General features: G+C 36.5%; 2 protein-coding genes across 4 annotated transcripts; both read left to right on the forward strand.

Moving 5' to 3' along the window:
- Window positions 1-529: 529 nt before the first annotated feature.
- LOC124194716 (vigilin-like) lies at window positions 530-7,056 on the forward strand. 2 transcript variants are annotated; one of them, XM_046589023.1, is made up of 21 exons: window positions 530-636; window positions 704-775; window positions 1,049-1,313; window positions 1,392-1,548; window positions 1,615-1,833; window positions 1,907-2,154; window positions 2,207-2,380; window positions 2,495-2,650; window positions 2,716-2,881; window positions 2,950-3,206; window positions 3,264-3,401; window positions 3,464-3,658; window positions 3,725-3,993; window positions 4,057-4,240; window positions 4,330-4,489; window positions 4,560-4,847; window positions 4,931-5,089; window positions 5,155-5,300; window positions 5,388-5,526; window positions 5,615-5,889; window positions 5,957-7,056. In XM_046589023.1, exons 3-21 carry the CDS (start codon window positions 1,095-1,097, stop codon window positions 6,227-6,229), a joined length of 3,822 nt encoding a protein of 1,273 aa, XP_046444979.1. In that variant the 5' UTR covers window positions 530-636; window positions 704-775; window positions 1,049-1,094; the 3' UTR covers window positions 6,230-7,056. The 2 variants fall into 2 exon arrangements, with proteins under 2 accessions (XP_046444979.1, XP_046444988.1); XM_046589032.1 differs by having other exon boundaries at window positions 561-775.
- A 234-nt stretch (window positions 7,057-7,290) lies between these two features.
- Window positions 7,291-19,777, forward strand: LOC124194731 (receptor-type tyrosine-protein phosphatase N2-like). 2 transcript variants are annotated; one of them, XM_046589053.1, is made up of 19 exons: window positions 7,291-7,729; window positions 9,026-9,079; window positions 9,147-9,213; window positions 9,460-9,591; window positions 10,153-10,993; window positions 11,096-11,235; window positions 11,509-11,595; window positions 11,683-11,762; window positions 11,967-12,034; window positions 13,763-13,957; window positions 14,191-14,315; window positions 15,553-15,607; window positions 15,681-15,788; window positions 15,887-16,003; window positions 16,070-16,163; window positions 16,243-16,346; window positions 16,423-16,589; window positions 17,343-17,396; window positions 17,472-19,777. In XM_046589053.1, exons 1-19 carry the CDS (start codon window positions 7,636-7,638, stop codon window positions 17,680-17,682), a joined length of 2,793 nt encoding a protein of 930 aa, XP_046445009.1. In that variant the 5' UTR covers window positions 7,291-7,635; the 3' UTR covers window positions 17,683-19,777. The 2 variants fall into 2 exon arrangements, with proteins under 2 accessions (XP_046445009.1, XP_046444999.1); XM_046589043.1 differs by having other exon boundaries at window positions 7,293-7,729; window positions 13,760-13,957.
- Window positions 19,778-19,856: the final 79 nt, after the last annotated feature.

The following is a 19,856-nucleotide window of genomic DNA, read 5'->3' on the forward strand; positions in this document are numbered from 1 at the left end:
GAAGTTTTTCACACTTTTAACTACGCTGGAATAATTTTTTTTCGTAGGATTTTACATACTAACGAAAAATATTGATACTAATCAAGCTAATAAAAAAATGTTACCAACATTTGTTTGAAAAAAAAAATGACTATAGCACTGTACTATATTTAGGTGAACCACGAACGATGATTTATATTTTGAAAGTAGTCCGGAAACTAGTTGAAGTTGCAAATACGGCGTAACTTCATGTCTCAAATAAAATAGCCAAATAAGATTTGAAGTAGAACCAGATCGAAATTTTAAAAGGCATGGTCTTGAATAGTGGTGAATTCAATTGTAGAAACTAGAAAGTCGCAAAAAAAAACATAGATTTTGCATAATTTAAAAACAATAATTGGGTTACTAAGTAGGAGTTTATAAGCAAAACAGTAGGCCATTATTTCTTAATAGTTAATAATTGTGAAATTGTTTTTTGAGTTTAATAATTTTCTCCTAGTAGCCAGTAACATATTTTTAAAACATGTAATGTGATTCAACCTGGCAATGTCTTAAGATCGGTACACGTCATTGCCTGCTGCCACGTCTCAACTTAGTTATTGTCGCGGCGGAAAGCGGTTCTTAGTTGATTCCGGGTTGCGTGCGAAGCGGATACATGTACGTGGAAAGCAAAGTTGATAATACTTTTCGTTTTCAAGTTCATTGCTATTGTGTCAATTTTCAGAATAACCATAATTCTGGCCATCACGTTCAGATTTCCTGTTTAATTTGACCCGGTTCGTGGAAACGCAGTACAGTAAGTCTTTTCGTTTCAACAAACTATTTTGCATACTCATGTCACACGGAATGGATTTTTCATATTTTAATAAAAGTATGATTGATGATTAACGACGAACGTGATTCAAATCCAAATGATGGAACTTGAATTGTCTGCTCATCTTAAATTTTTTAGTTTGCAGTATGGTACAGACTAAAAGTGTTCAATATAGTACCAATATGAGTGTGTGTGATAGACGTGTTTACCCGTCATGTTTCCCCTTTTGATTGTTCTATCATTATTGCTTTATAGTTGTACTGTAACGATTTGGACCTCCAAAAGACTACGAGAGAAGAAAATGGACCCTACAATCCCATCTGTATCCAGCCCTGACCCCAAGAGTCAGAATGATGACACGTCAAGCTTTGGTTTGGGAAGTTCATCTTTGCCTCCATCTGCGATGACCTATGATGATATTTTCCCTGGTTTACCTGAAACTGCTATTGGTACCCGTACTGATTGCACCATAGGAAAGTGGAACAACAAGTTGCGTGTGGGATCACGCAATGTAACCCAAGTAATAATGATAACACTTATTTTATATCATAGCTTCCCTTAAGTATATTGGAGTATTATAACACCTTGTTTTTTTTAGGTGTTCCATATTCCACCAGAAGAACGTCGTGTTGATGCTTCAAATAAATTTGGTGAAGGAGATTTGCTGAAAACATGTGCTGACATCATGCAATCCACTGGGGCAACAATTGAAACATCATATGCTAAGGATCAGTCATTGACATTTGTTGTTATTGGTAATTAATAACTTCTCAAATTGTAATCCTTAATGTTAGATATAAATATTTACGTCTTGGTTTTAGGTAAGCAAGATTCGGTATTGGAAGCCAAACGAGAAATCTTGAAACGGTTCCAGACTCAGTCTTCATCCGCTGTTGAAATCCCCAAGGAATACCATGGTTTTATTCTTGGTAAAGGTGGTGTGAAGCTTAAAGAACTTGAAAAACAAACTGCCACCAAAATTACCATTCCGAAAGAAACTGAATCCTCTGGAAGAATTGTTGTTTCCGGACCCAAAGAAGGTATGTGTTTATTGTTGTGGCATTTAATAGAGGTCAAACTATTATATATTTTATTATTATTACTATTTTTCAGGTATTGAAAAGGCTCTCCATGAAATTCAGATGATATCCGATGAGCGCTCGAAACAGGCTTATGAAAGGCTAGAGATACCAAAAGTTTTTCATCCCTTCATTACTGGAGCGCACAACGAGAAAATTAAAGCATTTACCGAGGGATCTGGAGTTAAAGTTAACATTCCTCCTTTAAGTGTCCAAAAAGACGAAATATCAATTGCTGGAGAGAGAGATGGTGTACTTAAAGTGAAACTTGCAATCATTCAGGTAATAGCTCGATACTTTTCTTTCCGTGTGTTCGTTCTAATGATTTTTATAGATTTATGAGGAAATGAAACGAAAATGTGCCACAGTCAGCGTTGAAGTGCGTAAATCTCAGCACAAATACGTAATTGGTCCTAAGGGTGCTGGCATAGCTGAAATTTTGCAAGAAAGTGGTGTCAGTGTTGAAATGCCTCCAACGGATTCGGATAAAGAAACAATCACTCTCAGGGTAATTGAACTTTAATTTTGCTCGATTTCCCTTTTTTTTTTATTTTGTATCGTCCTTGTCTCAACAACTTAGTTGAAAAAGTTTATGATATTAATTTTTAATGTGTTGATGTAGGGTCCCCAAGAGAAGCTTGGTATTGCTTTGACTAAAGTTTATGAAAAGGCTAACTCGGTTTGCACAGCTGAAATTTTGGCCCCTTCTTGGATTCATCGACATATTATTGGCAAAAAGGGAGCCGGTATTCGAGCAATTACTCAAGACTACCCCAAGGTATTTTTTGAAATTATTATTCTCAACTTTTTGCGCTCGAGAAAATAAATTTTATGTTACTCTAGGTCCATGTTGAGATGGAAGATAAGGCGGATAAAATTATTGTAGAAGGACCTGTTGAAGAAGTGGAAAGGGTCCGTGTTGCATTACTCGCTAACGTTGAAGATTTGCTCAGCAAGCTTACTTTCGCCGATATTGTTATCGATCCTAAGTACCACAAACATATCATTGGTAGGAATACTTTTAAATTTTGGTTACTTATGTGACAAGTTTATTTTAATCTAATGATATTACTTTAGGAAAGGGAGGATCGAACGTAAATCGTTTAAAAGATGAAACAGGCGTGACAATTAATATCCCAGATGAGCGATCATCTACTATTCGCATCGAGGGTACTCCGTTTGGTGTTGAACAAGCCAAAACAGAACTTTTGGAGTTGGTCACCAAAATGGAAAATGAACGAGAAAAGGATATTTTGATTGAACATCGGTTTCATAAGAATATCATTGGCGCAAAAGGCGAGAAAATTCGCGAAATTCGCGATATGTTTCATCAGGTAAAACTAAGATAATATATTCACCTGAAATAATCTTAACATATTATCATTTTTAAGGTGCAAGTCACATTTCCTGATTCTTCTGAAAAGAGCGACGTGGTGAAAATTCGTGGACCTAAACAAGATGTTGATGCTACTTATAAATATTTGCAGAAATTATATAAAGAATTACTAGAGTCTTCCTATTCAGTAAAGGTATCACTGATGAAAAGTTGTCCTTGGTTGTATCGTTGTTACCCCGTGTATTTATTACGTAGGTACCTATCTATAAGGAGTTCCACAAGAATGTTATTGGCAAAGGAGGTGCAAATATTCGCAAAATTCGCGAAGAAACAAGTACTCGGATTGATTTACCTCCTGAGGGTTCAGAGTCCGACATGATTGTGATTACCGGACGTAGTGAGGATGTTGAGAAAGCCCGAGATCGAATTCTGAAAATTCAGAGCGAATTGGTATGTTTTTACAGTTCCGTGTTTGTGCTGAAATTAATTGTTCTTGTCTTACTGTAAATTAATTAGGTGAGTATAATCTCCGAAGACGTTGAAATTCCTGCTAAATACCACCAGTCTTTCATTGGTGCTGGTGGGAAATTAATACAGTCCATCATGGAAGACTGTGGAGGTGTTCAAATCAAGTTTCCACCCTCCGAAAGCGGTTCGAATAAAGTTTTAATTCGTGGTCCTAAAGAAGAAGTGGAAAAGGCGAAAAAAACTTTAATAGAAATGAGCAATGAGAAAAATTTGACTGGCTACACAGAAACGATTCGCTCTAAAGCTGAACATCACAGGTATTTACCATTACTCTACTTCATAGTGCAAGCCTTAATCTGTTTATTGGTGTTGTTTAATAGATTTTTGATCGGGAGAAATGGTTCTAATATCCGGAAAATTCGCGAGTTGACTGGGGCTCGTATTGTTTTCCCTTCAGATTCGGAAGCTAACAATACGAAAGAGCGTGATATCATTACAATCGTTGGTCGGGAAGATGCCGTGAAAAAGGCCCGCGAAGAATTAGAAAATCGAATCAAGGAACTTGTAAGTGAAAATTTCCATTTGTTGACAAAGCTGTGTGAAGTAGATTATTCTGTAAACAGAGTGGTATAATCATTACTTTACTTATGCAGGATAGCGTAGTAGAATTGGATATGCATGTTGATCCCAAGTATCACCGGCACTTCGTCGCCCGGCGTGGTGAACTGCTGCATGAGATTTCTGATCAATACGGTGGGGTAACTGTTTCATTTCCTCGGTCTGGTGTTGATTCAGATCGTGTTGTTCTTAAAGGTATGTATTTTTACCCAAGTTTTGTCAATTAAACAAAAAATAATTATTGTAATAAATCGTGTTTATTCAGGTGCCAAAGAATGTGTTGAAGCTGCCAAACAGCGCATTGAAGAGATTGTTAACGATCTTGAACAGCAAGTCACAATCGATTGTACGATTCCTCAGAAATTCCATCGCACAATAATGGGTTCTAAAGGAATGCGTGTTCAACAAATAACAACAGAATTTGATGTCAAGATCAAGTTTCCAGAGAAAAGCATCGTTGATCCAGAAGTTGATCATGTCAATGGGCAACAAGTGGACGGGGAAGCAGTAATTGATGACAGTCCTAAGCCGTGCGATATCATTCGCATAACAGGTAATTCAGAAATATACGCTAATTTCCCCATTGTGAACAACACAAATATATCTTAAATGTGTTTGTGTGTGTGTTTTATTTAGGTCGTCAGGATAGGTGTCAAGCAGCGAAAGACGCTTTGATTGCTTTGGTACCAGTCACGGCTGAAGTTGCCGTTCCTTACGATTTGCATCGCTATATCATCGGTCAAAAAGGAAAAGACGTCCGTGAGATGATGACCACTTTTGACGTCAATATCAAGAGTAAATATAATGATAACTTTTGATTGACAGCATTCGTAGATAACAAAAAACATTTGTTTATTTAGTTCCTTCGGCTGAACAACAAAGTGAAATCATTCAAATCTCTGGCCCTGTTGCCAAAGTAGAAGCTGCTCGTCAGGCTCTTTTGAATCGTGTGGTTGAACTGGAAAAAGAACGAGAAGATCGAGTTTTGAGGAATTTTGCTGTCCACGTATGTTTGTTTTTCTACTTAATATTAATCAAAACATGATTGTCATGCATTAGATTTAATTTGCCTGTTTTAATACCTGTCTTCCAGGTTGAAGTACCTCCCGAGTATCACTCGAAAATCATCGGGAAAAAGGGAGCAGTCATTTCCAAATTAAGAGATGATTTCCAGGTCAATATCACAATGCCTAAACCTGAAGATTCCAACCCACAGCTAATAACTATTAAAGGTAATGAAATCTGAAATGGCGACATAAAATATGAGAAAAATTACTTAAGAATGACTAATCTTACAATTCCTCAATTTAAAAATCTCAGGCTATGAAGATAACGCGAATCTTGCCAAAGAAGCTATTCTTAAAATGGTTCAAGACCTAGACGATCTTATTAAACAAGATCTACCAATTGATCAGCGCGTACACTCACGTTTAATTGGTCGTCGTGGCCGTAACATCCGTCAGGTTATGGATCAATACAAGGTCGAGATTCGCTTCCCAATTGAAGGAGGTAATCCTGATGTTGTCACTATTATCGGTCCCGAAGCAAAAGTTCAAGAGTGTGCAGATTACCTGTTGAACCTTGTCGAGGAATACGTAAGTCGGTTGATTCATTTAGCATGATTTGAATTGTATTTCTTAAAAACATTATACTCTTTTCTAGATGCAAGATATCGATGACAACGATTCATCACAGCAGTATCTGAGGTCTTCTAAACCAGAAGGACATTTCAATCAGCGCAATCCGGGGCAGACTGGTTTCATTGTAGCTGGTGCTCCTTGGGAGCAGCAGCCACAAGGGCAACAGTATCAAGGGCAACAGCGAACGGCAGTTATAGCTCCTAACACAGCTAGTAATGAAGAGTTTCCATCATTTGGGGAATCTGGAACTAACGCTTCATCTGGTGGTGCACCACTCTGGGGACCGAGGCGTTAAACCTTTTTTCGCTTCAATCTTGACGAGTTAGGGTTCGCGAAGAATCCTGAAAGTGGGCCTTTTTCAACCCTGTCCAAAATCGTATCCCTCATTCATGTCCATTACTTTGATAAATGCTAGATGTATGTAGTATTGCTTCGGTAGATGGGGTCTTCACCGTTCCACACGAATGACCTGCAGCCTTTTCTCTGACCCGTCACTATAAAAGTTATATTCTCAAGCTGATGGAAGTCGTTATCATAATCTAACCTTTTCCTGGGTACCGTGGAAGCAGATATTTTTTTGTTTCATGTTAATTTGCCTGTGGGTTAGCAGAGATGCTGCTTTGCTCGTAAAATTATATAATAGTTCTCTTTATTGAAATATGAAGAGTACTTTTCAGGAGAAGTAGGATTTTTCTGCGTGGACCACGTTGCCTTAAATTGCGTCTTATTGGTTGGCTTGAATTTGAGGGACTTGCATCGTTCAATGTAAGACGGCGTTTTCGGAAGTGAATGCGGCGTTTTCATATGTCTGTTACGGGATTGGGATTGGGATATATTCAGACTGCTGGTTGAACAGTTGGTTTGAACCAGAATATCAGCTAGCTAATCATCGTTCTCCTTAGCCTCCTCCCCTCCCTCCCCCCAAATCATCTATAGTCCAACGTTTATTGGATTTCACTTGTTTAGTTTGACACCTATTGTAATAGTGAGCAGTTGATGAATATTCCTTTAGACTTAAGGCATGTTCTGAAACAGTGGCTATACTGCAAAGATTGTTACGGACTTATTACTATACGGTGACAGTTCTATACGCTGAAGTTGAATACACTTTCAAAAAAGGGAGTTCATGAAATTCGTATTCTTTTTCATTGTGCTAGAATTATTAAACAATTTTTAAGATTTCCTATTAGTTCAGCAACTTCACTTTTGATTCCTAGTGCGCTCTAGAAATCTAGATGACGGGTGTTTAAAAATAATGACAGGAAATATCGCTCTGAAACAATTGACTTGACAAATAAGTGTTACCGATGCTTAGTAATAAATGCTATTCGTCGATTTAAGTTAACTTGTGGAACAATACGCATGCGTCTGCCGAACGGATGGCTGTGTGACGAAAGATGGGGCGTGGGTGGCAGATTGCGCAGCAAGGAAGAAGCCTCAGTGGAGTTCCGGCTTTGGTTCTGGTCTTATAGATGCCCAGACGTGAAGATTTCGTTAAAAAAAAACTGAAACAAGAAAGCATCTTAACTTCTAATCAAAAGTCACAAATTATAGCCTTCAACAAAGTGTACGATCGATAGGCTACCATTACGGCTCGCGGGAAAAGACGTGTGATTCTCTCAGACAATCGCTTACGTCACAAGTGTCAGTAGCTATGCCTAAGTTTGGATTTTGAGGGAAAAAAACTGTCGGTTTTCCAATATGGAATGTTTTCGGAAAGTTTTTGGTAGGCTGCCATTTGCACTTATCCTGTTGCTTGGTTATTCGAGTGTCGGATTCGCCAGAGGCTCTGTTGGTGAGTGTTAAATTCATTATAATTCGACTTTTCTAAGGCGCATACAAGAACATCGATAATGAGCACATCGATTATTTTTTATTTAACTATGATTATAATCACCTTTACTATTTACATGTTTAAGCGTTTCCAGAAAAGTTCTAGATTATTTTTAATTTTGAATTACTTGTAATTAATGATGTCAGATTGCGAGATAAATTAGAAATTATTCGAGTAATTTGTTTCCAGAAAAATGCAATCTGCTTGATTGCTTGCTAATTCTTTAACAAATCAACTAAGAAAAAGTACAGCATATTGTTGAGGTTACCAACTAAAATTTGTTTTCGTTCGGTGCTACAATATTCTGTTAACGAAAACAAACCAAGTATCGATTTACGTTGATGCACCAGTGATGTACCGATAAATTTATAACTGAGGTAAAAGGAAAAATATCTTCCAATTAGATTAATCAAAAATATTAATGGAAAATCTGTCTGTGCAATTTAAATGTCTTAAATGCAAGGAGATGGACCCTTGGACGGACATTCACTTATGGCGTTAATGTCAAAGATGCTTTCGTACATACCTAATTTTAACTTGATCACCTACTGATTTTTTCCGAAGTAACAAGTGTAACTAAAATGGAATGAGTTCTGAAATTTGTAATTTTTAATACGTTATTTTATCGCTTGGTGTCAAGCTGGGCAAGACCGGAGATTAGTTAGAGAGGCAATTCACTTATTCGCGGTTCGTTAGTCAATTGTTTATTGCGTCCGCCATCTTTGCTTGTTGTTTACGTTTTCGTCTACATTTGCGGTAGGGGCTTAATAAATCTACTTGGAAAACAACTCTTTTCTACGTTTCGCATACAACTTAAATGTTTACGTTAAATGTTTTTCTTTAGTTATTTTGTCAAACTCAAACGCGGTCATGGATTTCCGATAGGGTTGTTCATCTTGTTGACATCCACGCGCCATCTGTCTATCTATCTAAGAACTGAGAATTTCAATTTCCAACAAGGTTTCATCCATGAGTGCCCTTTACAAACAAATTAGCAAGTTCTCTTCGGTTATTCCCCCGGGAAAACTTATCAAAATTTCAAGTAAAATTACTGTCATTCCCTTGGGTAGCAATCCTTTGAAACAATATAAATGAATCAATAAAAGAGCATTAGGATGTGAAATTACAATAAATATATCATTAGCAGTATTTGCCAAATCACGATTTACTAGAGATTTTTTAGGCTAAAGTTAAAATAAGCTTAGGTGAAATTCATATAAGTAGAAAAAAAGATTTAAAATGATTTTGTTTTTGAAGGATGCCTGTACCAACATGGAATGTGTGAAGTTGGAAAAGAGTGGTGCTATGACGGTATGTATTTTTAAAAATATGTACAATTTTAAATTGTTATTTAATTTTCGTATTTTTACATCGTCAGATGCTATTTTTGGGCAATGCCTCCTATTAAAAACGGAATCATTAGATTCGTCGTCAGTATTACACCGGTAAGTACAACTAGATAAATACAAATTATTACAAATTAAATAAATGAATAGATAAAATTCTACTAAAAAAAATAAGAAAGAAAATTGTTTGAGCAAAATGTCTGAAATCTGACCATTCCTTTTGGCTGCTTTTGGTATCTGAAATAGTCCTATAAATTTTATTCCATTACAGATTAAAATATAAAATACCAGCCCTTGAAAAAAAAATTTTATTTCTCACCTCAATATAATTTTATATATATTTAGAAACTTAATTGGTGAGGTCGAATTGGCAGCTTTGGAGGCTGCCCTGACAGAACTCAAACGCATGGGTTATCAATGGACTGATCCTGTAACGCAGTGTGTGCTCCAACGCCTTTTTCTTTATTTGAAAAACAAGTGAGTAGAATGAAAACTATTAATCGTGATAGATGTACCTGGCAAACAATGTTTTTAATTGTTCAACACTGAGTATCGGATTTTTAAAATGGTTAAAACAGACCGATTGTTTACCTCTAATACTAAGCTTTAGCTCCTGTAATACTCGGCTTAAGCAACTTATTACTTTACCTGTAATACTCGAGTTTTTACATTTATGGCATCCATACATGTGTGCTGGCATTGTAGGCATTAGTTTGTTTGGTATTTTTAATTGAATTCGGAGGTGAGTGTCGTGACTCGTGTGATATTTTTTTTTGCCTGAGGGCATAATCGAAAGGTCTATTTTACCGCACCGTGTTGTAGAATTGTCTTTTTACTACTGCAAGTTTTATCTAGTTTGAAAAATCGTAACAATTAGCCAGTTATCCATTTTCGGCCATCAGACGGTCTTTTAACAAAAAACAACAAAGCAACAAATTTACTCCCGCAACAGCAGTTGATAAATAAGATTGAAATCTACGGAATAATAACTACTAACTACTATTTTTTCGTTCTTTGTTTTCATGGTTATGGTTATAGGGGTTCGGGGACTCCTGATGTTTGCCTGGAGCTCGATGAAATCAACAAGAAAGGAAGCAAAACACATGAAGAAAAACAGAATAATAATTTGGCACATGGCACAAGTCGATCCGATCAAGATTTTCTTCAAGCACCCATATATTTGAGTCGGAATGACATATTGGGCTTAGAAGAGCTCATGAAAGATGACCTCTACGATACGAATTACAACCAAAACATTTTCGAAGAAAATGGTCCATCAAAAGAATTTGATAATCCCAAGAAATTTTCTGATGATGCACGCTCCAGCGACACATCTTTTAGCCATCCAGTTGAATATCCTCATCGGAATTACAAGGATGCCGAGCAACAACTGACAAACTTGAAGCAAATCCTGTCGTCTGTTAAGAAAGCCAATATTTACAATGAGTCCCCGCAAGCTGCTGATGACGTGCTCTTTGATAGTGAAGAAGATGATTTCAACCTCCCACCTGGCAGCATCTATGCTAATCCACAGTTTGAGAGACAAGAGCGATTGGATGTTAAAAAACCTGGCCCGTGGTTTTCTGTCAACAATTTCGCTTTCGAACATGAGGAAAATGACGATGACAACCTCTCTGGCACGTGGGCCCTTTCCAATGAATCGCCTGTATTCGAAGAGCGTTACATACCAATTCACTCGATAGAAGATTTAACCTCCAATCGTGATTTTCGTAAAAATAACTACCTTGTCGGACCTAAAACTGAAGACGGAAGAAAAAATTCTATGCAAAGTTTAGTTGAAAAATCCATCGATGAGAGTGATAAAGATGATATTTTTTCTAAAAAAACAATCGAATCGCCAACCAATAACATGAATACGGTAAGTGATTTAATGACTATTAAATAAAAAAAAAAACAATCGTTCAAATAGCGCAGTTACAAATTCTCATGCTGAACTTGGTTTCTTAACATTTTCATGCAGGATAATAAAGCTTCAGCGGAAGAAATTGAACATAATCTACCCAAAACAGAAAAGCAACACAACTCAAAGATCATCTCACCTGTTCATCTTGATCGCGAAAATGAAGATACAAACTACGTTTTCATAACCATCAAAGGAGAGTAAGTACAAACCAAGTTTTTGATTGTAGACCGGTTACTAAATGCTACGCAATTATTTCCTTTTTTAATGTTAGTTTTGATTGACTTTTCATGATCTCTCAGTCTTATATCAGAAATTAGTCATTTTATAAAGGAATATTAGTGTAGTATAAGCCTATTAGTGTTCAACTGTTTATTTTTAAATAAAAGGGTAATCCCTTCCTAACCTTTTACATGTAAATAACATTAAATTTTGTTTAATTAAAAAATCAAAAGTAATTATCTGTAATTTAGGTTTTTGAACTGGAGGCAAGGTACTGAATTTGTAAAAGCTCTTTGCGATCTACTAAAAATACATCACAACAACTTGTACGATGTCAGGTAAGAAAGACTAAGAATAGAAAAAAAAACAATTTCTAAATTTTACTTTTCTGGTATTGATTTATTTTCATATGGATGCCACTGCAGCGTTCTAAAGAATAAAGTGTCGTTTCGAATACAAACACAAGACAAGGATCTAAATCCATCCCTAATAGCATCTAAAGCAGGTAAAACTCAACAGATTTCTTTGATTGCATCTCGACGTTTTGGAACGTTAGTTTTTAGTTTGTTACTGAATGGATTCTGACAAAGAATAAGTGTGATGGCAATTTTTTAAATTTTTCAGATACAATGTATAGCATTAATAAGAAAACTAAATGAAATATTAGTGTGTAGTAATACCATATCTGTTTTTGATTATTGTCTTTTAGATGAAATGCGCCTCAAAATAAAAGAAGTTACTGGATTCGAATTGGATACTACCGGCAGTGGAGAACAAGTAGGTCTTATTTTTATAAATGTATTTTCATGGCGTGAAATTTGATCGAATCTTTGATGCTCTCTGGGCCCTCTGAAGTGTCAATATTGGTACAGCAATCTTGTTATGAAATACGCCGCTACCGGTAGAGTTGGAAGCAGTATCGATTTAATCCATTTCCGAATCTACGTGGAAGAATGGAGGAACAAAAGAGAAGAAGTAGAGAGGGGGAGGGTGAAGAGAGTGAAGAGAGGGGATACATAACGACTTGTGAGAATGAAGGAGTGGATGGTAGAGGGAATAAAAGTCGCCTATACTTATGCCATTGGAGAGAGGTAGAAATGAGAGAATCTACTCTCTGCAGTCCCAGTAGATTTACTATGGCAACGAAACGACGCTGAACTCTCGATACGCTTTTGAAACAAGAACCAACATTATCTCTATCGTTATTCATGTGCAGTTTGAATTTGTTTTCTCGTGAATAGTTCTTTCCTATTCGTTTCTCATTATCCATAACATCCATTTATCAACAGTTCAGAAAAAAAAAGTTCCTGCTGACGAGTTTATTATGTAGACTTTTGATTCTAACCACTCCACTGAATTGTTTCTGACAACAGCTGAATTTCGTTTTATGCAAACTTTAAAAATCTTCTTTTTTTATTATTATTGGCGAAAAAAGGTTGTAATAGATAGGATGTTTTAATACTGCTGCGCTGAATTCGGAAGTAATTTTTCAAGTTTTCTCCATTATCGAGCAATTCATTTTTAAATGAGTCTATCGATCGATCATCGCTTTATTCATCGCGAGATAGAAAAAGCGATAGCGATATTTTTAGTTAAGCCTGATATTCTTACAAGTCTGACAAGTTTGAGGGACTTTGGAGGAGATGGCACGTTAAGTCCACGTCCGTCCAAGTTATCACAGTTATATAATGTATCATGGCCTTCCTGAAAAACCAGGGAATTCTCCATATGTGCTCCTTTCTAAAATTTATATCTATAAATGGTCAGAAATTTTTCAGTGTTTCAAAAAATAGCGGACGGTACTTTTCTGGTTGTCACGATCTTTCGTTTTTTGTTTTTTTTCGAGTGATTTTAAATCGTTTTGACGAAAAAGCACATAGTCTAAAATAGAAAAATCCAATGCGCACGTTTTATATGTTACACAACGCCAGAGAAGTCGCTGCGTTTTTTTTTTCTACTTTGTCGATCGAAATCGACAAGTGTTTTCAACGAACGCTTGCGCATGCCCATCCCGCGGTAGTCCCATTTCTACATGATTACCTTCCATCCTTGCTGCATTTAGAGCTAGGTAGCAAAGCTTTCAACGTCAGATATTCAGAATGCCACTAAGGTAGGTTCATGTAATTGTAGTAATCCTCAATTCTTTCATTCCATTTCAGAAAAATTAAAGAGTAGAAGAAGTAATGAATATTGCGAGTAAAACGTGTGTACATCTTGAAGTTTTGGAAAGTTCTTTCAGGTGTAATTTTATGATAATAAGTTCTGGTAATATTTTTCAAGCTACAAATTTCCCCATTAAGGCTACAACTACATAGTTAATTTTATGAGACTGCGAAAATAGTGAAGAGGAGAACTTTTTTGGTTGAATGTGCTGAAATTACGAAATTAATTTTTTTTTTTAGTTAATTTTTCATTATATTGATTTATAGTTTTATTAACAACATTTAAACAGGCTTAATATTGATTTTGTTGTAATTGATTTTTCTTTTTTTCTTTTTGAAGCAGTCAAGTGTTTCCAGTGTCCACTTTTGGGGACAGGGGAATCAACAGATGCTCCTTACAGCTGGCTTGTGCGTGCTGACTTCCGCCATCCTGGTATCTGCAGGAATCTTCTTGCTTTTACGTAGCCGACATCTGGCTCGTCAAAAACTCAAAGAATTTACACAGTCTGCCGATAGTGAAGCGACTCGGGATTATCAGGTTAGTAAAATGAAGTCTATATTTCGAAAGCACCCTATATATCTGGAATAAAATTGTGGCTCATTAACTGCGCTAATGCGGGTAGCAAGGTGCACATGTGTCGAAACACTTGGAAAAACTAGACGTCTGCATATTTTACATTACTGTGTAGTAAAAAAAAGTGGTTACATCAGAAAAACAAATTAAAATCTTATTTTTTTGTTGCGGTTTTTGTTCGTCTTATATTTTTTAAGGATTTATGTCGCGCACGTATGGCAATTAAAGGCTCTACTCCTGAACCGACCAAAGATCCATCAAAAATGCCACACGCATTGCTTTCACGCGACTCGGAATCCTCCAGATCCAGTACTTCTTCATGGTAAGGATTGATTTTAATACTACGTTAAAATAAAAGGTAAACTTTAATAAGTTTGTTTATTTTAATGTGAATCTTGTCTAATATGTTGAGCAACTGTATGTGTGTCATGTTATAAAAAGACATAATGATTTAAGGGGGTGGAGAGCAATGTTTTGTCGGTGCCTACCACCGAGATGTTCCCAATCCCGCGATAGGAAAACATCCATTGAAACTCGCGTCGTTTTTCTCCGCTATTTATATAACATTTCTTCTAGCGATGCTTGGCATCACTGTTCCGTTTATTGATCTGGTAGTCCTCTCGTTGCCAATCCTCTTATCCAAGTCGGCGGTCATATTTATCTGAAACTCATATGGCTATATAATATTCCAAGTGGTAGGATTAGTTTGATTTAATATGTTTCTGTAGCGTGAGTGGGGGGAGGGGGAAACTAAGGGCAATCTCAACTGATGCATTCTTTCTAATCTGGTCGAACTAAAGGAGCTTACCTGGCGGCTTATATGCGTTGTTTTTTTTATCGCACGACGAGTAGCTCTCAGACTGTCGTAAATGAACTCTTGACTAGTGGCTTTTCTACAGGTTTTCCTCGTACAGGTCGTCTAGTTTCTGACTCTCGGAGTAAGGGGGAGGAGGAAAACACTCAACAGCATATTAATACTAGGACATAGTATTATATAGGCGAAGGGGCGTAGACATGTTTTTAAAAAAGTAGTTTCAGGTTGATCTGATCAATAACGCGTTTTGAACATGAACTGATTTGGTTTAAAGAATTCAAATAATTGTAACGGAACCGTGTCGTAGATGCTGTTGAGCATCTTTCTGTTTTATCTTGTCCCGATCATCTGTTGATTAAAGCAAATTTCAAGTTGGTTAAACATGAGATGGTATGTAGTTAAACATGAACTACACGAGAGGGCGCATGATCCATGGACGCATCCGGAAAGAAAAAAAAGGGAAAGATTGCTATAGCGACAGATTTTATTTTTATTCAATGCGTAGAAAGAGTTATTAGGAAGTTGTTTGCGCAGATGCCAGTATATATAAATACGTTGGGAAAAAGGGGGCGCGACTTTCCGTTTGGCACTTTTGGCGCTCACCTTGTGTCGTTTTTAGAGGCGCTAAAATGTCTATTTCCGCCTATGGAATTAAATGAATTGATTTTTCCTGGAAAGAATAATAATTAAGTTACCAGTTGTGATGATTCAATAACAGTTGCAATTATTTTGTTTTCCTAATAAGGTGCGAGGAACCGGTTCTTACTAACATGGACATTTCCACGGGCCACATTGTTTTGGTGCGTAATGATAGTAAATCACCTTTTAACTGACTTGATTTTAAATTCCATTTCAATGTGTTCTTTATTTCAGTCCTACATGGAAGACCATCTACGAAACAAGTTTCGTTTAGAGCAAGAATGGCAAGCACTTTGTTCCTACGAAGCCGAAACTTCCACCAGCTTTTTGATTGCCTCCAAAGTAAGAATCAAACAATTGGGATTTCCTTATTGTGTTTTTGTGCGAGAATAGTAACTAGAAAATAACTGCATTGACTAAAAACACCTCTGTATTTCTAGCCGGAAAATAATGAAAAGAACCGATACGGTGACGTGCTACCTTACGATCACTCTCGCGTGGTGCTGAATGTTTTGGCCAACACTTCTGGAGCGGATTACATCAACGCATCTTCTATTGTACACACCCTATAAAATAATTTTTCATCATTTCAATGTAACTTGTATTGATTAATTTGTATGCAGACTGACCACGACCCAAGACATCCGGCTTATATAGCGGCGCAGTCACCAGTCGCCCAATCAGTATCAGATTTTTGGCAAATGATCTGGGAGCAAGGTTAGTATTATTTAGCTCTATTAAAGTGAACCTTTAAATCTTTTTTAGCCATCTAAACTGAAGTTGGTGTGCACTCTAGGGAGTGTCGTTCTCGTGCTGCTGACTAAAATCGTTGAGAATGGAGAGGAACTATGCCACAAATATTGGCCCGAGGAAGGATCGCAACTCTATCACATTTACGAGGTTGATCCAAATATTTAAAAATTTATTGCGTGTCACAGTTTTGACCATACAATTTCATTGTATTAAAAAAAAATAGGTCCATTTGGTGAGCGAACACATTTGGTGCGATGATTACCTTGTCCGTTCGTTTTATCTGAAAAACATCCGCACGGGCGAAACCAGGACCGTCACCCAGTTCCACTTTCAATCCTGGCCTGAAAACGGAGTTCCTTCATCCACCAAAGCTTTACTGGAATTTAGGAGGTGGAGTCTCTATTTCTCTTTTATTCTTCTAAGCTCAAATTGATTCAGTGTATTGAGCAAGCAGTGCAGTGCTTAATCTCAGGAATGTTTAAAAATCATGTATCAAAGTATTGAATCGGTTATATCATCTGTGGCTCACCTCTCATTTTTGTGATTTTTGCAATTTAAAAAAACTATTAATTGCATAGTCACAAAAGTGATGGGTGCTTTGCAGAATTTGTTCCTTCTTGGCTTCCAAGAGGGTCCTGGCGGTCATGGTGGATTTTTATGTACGGGTTTCGTCGTGTTATTTTTTTTTTATTTTTTCAATTTCGTTGCTGGAAGAGCTCTTGAAAATAAAACACGATCCATCCAGCGGATGTCGTGAGCGGGAGGCCGAACTGCAGAGGGTTCGGGACAAGTTTACTATCGATTTTGAAGATGGTTTTTGTGTGTATGACAAGTGTCGTCTGCCTTGTCATTGTTGTAACTCATTTCGCTTGTTAGTTTTACGAAAGTGGGACGAAGTTTTCGATTAGATGTGTTAAGAGATGATGTTTTTAAGAGAAAAGAACGGTGACAGCAAAATGTAAGCAACAGGTAAATGATATTTAACTCTAATTTTATGCATAAGCCTATACTGCACACAAAAAACCTACCTATTACATAAGTGAACAACAAATTTAAACAACATTAATTTTTCGACAGAACAATCTGACGAAACGAATAGTTAACAGTTAACATTATCTTTTTTATTCTTTTCGAAAACTACAGAAAAGTCAACAAATCCTATCGCGGTCGCTCGTGTCCTATTGTTGTTCACTGCAGGTTTGTAAATTGCCAAAACTCGTTTGCCAGTTCTAAACCTCATCTATTTTTCGTTTTTTTTTTTTTTCCAAATAGCGACGGAGCGGGAAGAACTGGAACTTATTGTTTGATAGATATGGTGCTCCATCGCATGGCCAAGGGAGCCCGTGAAATCGACATCGCCGCAACTCTCGAACATTTGCGCGACCAGCGCCCGCATGCTGTGCGCACCAAGCAACAGTTTGAATTCGTCCTCACGGCTGTAGCCGAGGAAGTCCACGCCATCCTGCGAGCGCTGCCCCAATAAGCAAGCTAGGCAATCACCACATCAATCGACACAAATTAGAATTATATCGGGAGTATTTTTAGTATTTTTATCACAATATATTATAACATTATATCCTCAACTCAGTATCAAAGAAAGCACACTGGATTTATTTCATCAATTGTGGTTCGACTCTTCCTTCATGGTAGTTACAGTGTGCTACCAGCGGTTGCCTACTCAGCGCTTCCCACAATTTATATACAGGCCTACTATTCTTTCATATTTGGAACATTCCCCCGCGTACCACACACTACACGTCAACCACTTTATAACGGTGCGCAGTTCATACCCTCCATTCCATCCTCTTAGTTTGATCTCTTTTACCAACTTATTCCGCCGACTTGGTTCATTTGAAAAGATTTTTTTTCTTTTCAGTTTCTCATATTCTTTGATTTTTTAAAAGACTATACTTTGACGAGAAGTAAGATTTATTTTGCTAGATGAACGCTTGCAAACAGCAAGCCGATTCAGTTTTTAACCACAATTTACTTGTGTTTCACACCGTTTTATTTTATTTTTTAAATTTTACCATTAAGAGCGCAGTGGTTAATAGGATTATTAGTTTAGTTTTAAGTTATGCACACATTTATTATTTAACTTTGTTTCACAATATTTGTGCTAATTTATCGTTGGGTTAGGGGTGGCTATTTAATTATCAAATTTACATGTGCGTTTCAAATCATTGTATTCGTCCACTACATAAGCAAGTGCACACTGACGTGCAAAATATTATATAACTATTATATCTAATCAATTTTCTAATGAACCTGGGCCGCGGTGAGGTCATCGCACACTAATTGATTAGATAATAATAAGAAACGTACAGACAGAAAAAAATTCTGGGCCATTTTCGATAAATCCCCGATCGCACAGTCAATCCAGTAGAAACTAACCCTCCGAATAGCACTTGATTTATGCACTGCTTATTTCCTCCTAGTTTACAAGAGGCCTGAGAAGAGTCCTATAGTCGGTCCGAAGCGATGAAAATGAGCAACAAAATTGAGTTTTTATTTTGTTTCTCAATTTGTTGCATCTTAAATCACGTGGCAACAAAAGAAGCGTTTTTCTAGAATGTTGCTCTTTTAAAACACAAAATAATTAATTAACAAGACGATGAACTGTCCGGCTGCTGCCGAACTGGCATTCCCTGGTTTAAGAATTCTAAATAGTGGGCTAACTAGAACTTTGCCTCATCTCTCAACATGATGGACTATACCCTTAATTATATCCTCAACCGTTAAAAAATCAGACTAGTAACGATTAGATGACAGAGTTTTTTTTTTTAAATATTTTATATGATTTTTAAAGACCTTTTTACAAATTAAATGGCTGGGTAATAAAGAACTGAACTTGAATAGGGACATACGAGAAACAAAAAGAAACTATGAAACGTTATTATTATTGTTTTGATTAAAAATGAGTTTATTACACGTAGGAATACACAGTAACGCACTAACTATTTTTGTGAAACGACCGAAAGGAAAGGTTTCGAAAGATCGACTTATCAACTACAAGTTAATATTGAATTATAGACGTTAGTTTGCATAAGTTCGGTACTTTCCATTCTGCGTGATCCAACATACAAAATTATATCATGTGAAACATTTAACACAAATTAATTAACAAACAATTATGTAATATGTTTAATTGGACAGTACGTGTTGCACGCTTAATTGTTGTTAAAGTATTTATCCTGCGTTAGTCGTTTTTTAGTTCCTCAAACAGTCACACCTTTTCATTTTGTGTTTTCTCCTTCCTTTTAGTAGAACATATTTCGCGTGTCAGTTATTTTCCTTGAGTTGATATTTGCAAAGAAAATCTTTCTTAAAAATTATTTTTTTTTTGTATAATTTTTATATGGTTAACACTATTATTTCATAAAGACGTAGTTTTGCGCCAAGGAATTACACATCGGGAAATCGAATATTCCAAATCCTTAACGTAACATTTTAATTTTTTCAAAATATTAGGAACATTTGAATAGAGATGTCCTTGATTTATTGGCTGTAATATCTATGTCCACATATTTGAATTCCGTGTTGTATGTTATCACGAAATAAAAGCATCCGAAAAGCAACGGATTATTATCACTCTCCTTTCATTTAAATATTACGAAGAATTGCCGTGCCCGGCCGGTCCCTCTTGGGTTAGTCTAG

Source organism: Daphnia pulex, chromosome 1 (assembly GCF_021134715.1).
Source record: "Daphnia pulex isolate KAP4 chromosome 1, ASM2113471v1".
Classification (NCBI taxonomy): Eukaryota; Metazoa; Arthropoda; class Branchiopoda; order Diplostraca; family Daphniidae; genus Daphnia; species Daphnia pulex.

What these genes read in the sequence shown, in the direction of transcription:
- LOC124194731 (XM_046589043.1), top strand. Translation starts at nt 7,636, where the DNA reads ATGGAATGTTTTCGGAAAGTTTTTGGTAGGCTGCCATTTGCACTTATC. An exon ending in TCGTCGTCAGTATTACACCG is followed by an intron (nt 9,214 to 9,459) that starts GTAAGTACAACT and finishes ATATATATTTAG; the next exon opens with AAACTTAATTGGTGAGGTCG. An exon ending in AACAACTTGTACGATGTCAG is followed by an intron (nt 11,596 to 11,682) that starts GTAAGAAAGACT and finishes ATGCCACTGCAG; the next exon opens with CGTTCTAAAGAATAAAGTGT.
- LOC124194716 (XM_046589023.1), top strand. Translation starts at nt 1,095, where the DNA reads ATGGACCCTACAATCCCATCTGTATCCAGCCCTGACCCCAAGAGTCAG. An exon ending in AGTCTTCCTATTCAGTAAAG is followed by an intron (nt 3,402 to 3,463) that starts GTATCACTGATG and finishes TTTATTACGTAG; the next exon opens with GTACCTATCTATAAGGAGTT. An exon ending in TCTAAAGCTGAACATCACAG is followed by an intron (nt 3,994 to 4,056) that starts GTATTTACCATT and finishes GTTGTTTAATAG; the next exon opens with ATTTTTGATCGGGAGAAATG.